At 50.5% G+C, this 3,876-nt stretch overlaps 1 protein-coding gene across 1 annotated transcript; it reads left to right on the top strand.

Annotated features, from left to right (window-relative positions):
- The first annotated feature begins 2,285 nt into the window (after nt 1-2,285).
- LOC125529159 (dirigent protein 1-like) lies at nt 2,286-3,305 on the top strand. Its single transcript, XM_048693566.1, has one exon. It carries the CDS (start codon nt 2,338-2,340, stop codon nt 3,013-3,015), a length of 678 nt encoding a protein of 225 aa, XP_048549523.1. The 5' UTR covers nt 2,286-2,337; the 3' UTR covers nt 3,016-3,305.
- The last annotated feature ends 571 nt before the right edge of the window (nt 3,306-3,876 follow it).

A 3,876-nucleotide genomic window follows, 5' to 3' on the forward strand; every position in this document is an offset into this window, starting at 1 on the left:
GTGTCGAAGAGCCTGTTCAGAGTTCGGTGCTGCTCCGGATTGAACTCCCACAAGTTGAACTCCCGTTATTGGCACAGGAGTATCCTGCGGATGAGCATAACTTGGACTATGTTGACAAGCTTGAGCTTCTTGTCCACCATGTTTTGAATACATATTTGGAGTCCGGTCAGCTCTTTTGAACTACCCCAAGACAGGCCCTTCTCTTTCCAGGAGGTGAGCCGCGTGGGGATGCCAGATCGGAACTCGAGGGCCGCTGCCCATACAGGGTCGCGCGGCTCGGTGATATAGAACCATCCCGATTGCCACCCCTTTATGGTTTACAGAAAGGAGCGCTCGAGCCATGTTATGTTGGGCATCTTGCCCACCATGGCGCCTCCGCACTCCGCCTGGCGGCCGCCCACCACCTTCGGCTTGACATTGAAGGTCTTCAGCCATAAGCCGAAGTGGGGCTTGATGCGGAGGAAGGCCTCGCACATGACGATAAACGCCGAGATGTTGAGGACGAAGTTCGGGCCCAGATCGTGGAAATCCAGGCCATAATAGAATATGAGCCCCCGGACGAATGGATGGAGAGGGAATCCCAGTCCACGGAGGAAATGGGTGAGGAATACTACCCTCTCATGGGGCCTGGGGTGGGGATGAGCTGCCCCTCATCTGGGAGCCGGTGCGCGATGTCGTCGGGCAGGTATCCGGCTCTCCTCAGTTTCTTGATGTCTCCCTCCGTGACGGAGGAGACCATCCACTTGCCTCCCGCTCCGGACATGGCTGGAGAAGGTTGAGGTGAAAGTGTGGACTTGGGCGCTAGAGCTCGAGTGTGCGAAAACGGATGAGCAAAGAAGGAAGAAGGCGTGGATAGAAAGGTGAATCCTTATCCCTTTATATGGGCGGACGAAACTAAGCGTCCCCGTTTGCCTGGTAAAACTCGCTTATCCCCCAAGCGCTGCAATTGATGGTGCGGTTGGGTTACCCATGCCCGTATTGATGAGAATCCCGTAATAAAGGGACACGATCTCTGCTTTGACAAGACGTGTCGAAAAACTGCCTCGTCTTATGTGCGGGGCTGGTTAAAGGGAACAGTTCAAATAATCACCGGGCCATGGCATGACGTCATGCTGTTAAGATAAGTCAGCAAATTAGATCTGCGAAAATATTATTCTCTCTACGGTGAAATGTGGAACTTATTTTGCAGGGTCGGACACTATCCTCGTATTCAAATTCTTCTGTGATGTATTCGGAGAAGGAACCCGCCTTGCGTGCAATGCCGAAGACAATACCGCGCGTCGGACTCGTTGTCATTGAAGCCTGGTTCAGGGGCTACTGAGGGAGTCCTGGATTAGGGGGTCTCCCGACAGCCGGACTATCTCCATTGGCCGGACTGTTAGACTATGAAGATACAAGATTGAAGACTTCGTCTCATGTCCGGATGGGATTCTACTTGGCGTGGAAGGCAAGCTAGGCAATACAGATATGGATATCTCCTCCTTTGTAACCGACCTTGTGTAACCCTAACCCTCTCCGGTGTCTATATAAACCGAAGGATTTTAGTCCATAGGACAACAACCATAACATACAATCATTACCATAGGCTAGCTTCTAGGGTTTAGCCTCTCTGATCTCGTGGTAGATTTACTCTTGTACTACCCATATCATCAATATCAATCAAGCAGAACGTAGGGTTTTACCTCCATCAAGAGGGCCCGAACCTAGGTAAAACATTGTGTCCCCTGCCTCCTGTTACCATTCGGCCTAGACGCACAGTTCGGAACCCCCTACCCGAGATCCGCCGGTTTTGACACCGACACCAGGCGGGCGGCCGATCCAAACGAATAAAAAGCGGACGAAATCGCCGTTCGTTTGAGTCGGCCCGTTGAAGTTACTCTTAACAACTTTGTTATAGTGTCAAGTTTACACAAAATCACCGTGTTATCGGTTATTACACGGATTGGGCCATTTGACAATTCTTAGTCAGCTCAACGACATTTTTACTACTACATGGTACTATCTTTAATATTTTAATCTAATTAATTATTCTTTTGCATATCTTTTTCTTGCGAGGGAATTCCTTCGCATATCACAGCAACCAACTAAAGTACTTCCTCCGTAAAAAAATACAAGACCATTTAAATTGCAATTTTAGTATTCTAAACGTTTTTATATTTTTTTATAAAGGGAGAACCAAGCTAGCGATAGTCATTGAATAATCCTAGCGATAGTCATTGCATCATCCCTTTCTCTGCGTGTCTGCACCAACCCCCTCTGCTTTTATCCATCTATTAATCCACCCCCTCAGCCTCAAAGATTTCACCCTCACTAGCAGAACCCACCCGCTATCCTATCATGGCTCCTCACGCCGCTGTCCTCCTCTCCCTCCTCCTGCTCACCACCTGCGCGGCGGACACGCATCTCCACTTCTTCCTCCACGATGTGGTCTCCGGCAGCAACCCGACGGCGGTGCAGGTCATCAAGGGTCCTGCCTCGTCGTCCAACGCCTTCCCGGGCGTGGCCTTCGGCGACACGACCGTCATCGACGACGCGTTGACGGAGACCTCGTCGCCGACGTCGGCGCCCGTGGGGCGCGCGCAGGGGTTCTACATGATGTCGTCGCAGTCGGGCATGGTGCTGATGATGTGCGTGAACCTGCTGCTCACCACGGGGGACTACAACGGCAGCACGCTGGCCGTCATCGGCCGCGACGACATCATGACCACCACGCGGGAGCTCTCCGTGGTGGGCGGCACGGGGAAGTTCCGGATGGCGACGGGGTACGTGGTGTGGAAGACCAACAGCTCGAGCGGCGCCGACGCCACCATCGAGCTTGACGTCTACACCACCGGCCTCAACGGCACCGCCACCATCGACGCCAACGCGCCCGTCTCCCCCATCGACGGGGGCGGCGCCGGTGCCACCGGCAAGTCGTCCTCGGGCGCGGCGGCGCTGAGAGGAGCAGTGCCGTACGGGTGGGCCAACGCGTGGGTGGCCGCCGTCCTTGTAGCTCTGGCTGGTTGCGTTTGGTGAGCAGCTCGATTCGATCCACCATGAATCTGAGTGAGTGGGAGTGGGGTCCATCCATGCAACGGAATAGATCTTGATTAGGCGTGAGGAGTTGGTCGGTGTAGTGGTGTGGTTGGTGATGATGGGGTGGGTGCTTTCTTGTCGCTGTTCGGGTTGGGTTTGGTGATGTGCACATGACTACACATCTCCGATGCGTGCGTGAGCGTGAGACATTACTTTCCGGCTACTACATCCATTTGATTATTACCTAGAAGAACCGATTCTCACACTTTTATATATGGTGTTTTTATTGAGTAGGGTGTTTTGGTGACCGAGCATCATGGAGCCCTTTATTTTTGAAAAATTCAAAATTCAAACTTTTTGGCTTCAAAAAATTCTGAAAATAAATATGCAACTATACACGGATGAAATGTATGTGCATGTAAAAATTCAAGATGAAATACTTCGAAATGCGATCTACACAAAAAAGACAAATTTCTGAATTTTGAGGATGAATAGTAATATGTGTTAAAAAGCCTCAGATTTGTCTTTTTTGCACAGCCTTCATTTCAACGTATTTCGTCCTAAAAATTTACACACATGTGTGTTATGCCTCCATGTATATCTGTAATTTTTTTTCAGATTTTTTTGAATTGTAAAAATATGAATTTTCATGAATTTTGTGTTTTTCAAAAACCGGCCTCCATGGAGGCCGAGCTCCAAAAGGCATTTTCGGTTTTTATTGGTTGTCATGGGCATCAATAGCTAGTTTGAGCATCTTGTCCTTCTTTTGGCCCACCTAAGGGCAACTCCAACGCGTGGCTCAAATGGTTCGACCGTGTATGGTTGAGGGTAAACGGACATAATAGATGGCCGAACGCGCGG

This window comes from Triticum urartu, unplaced genomic scaffold (assembly GCF_003073215.2).
Source record: "Triticum urartu cultivar G1812 unplaced genomic scaffold, Tu2.1 TuUngrouped_contig_5388, whole genome shotgun sequence".
Classification (NCBI taxonomy): domain Eukaryota; kingdom Viridiplantae; phylum Streptophyta; class Magnoliopsida; order Poales; family Poaceae; genus Triticum; species Triticum urartu.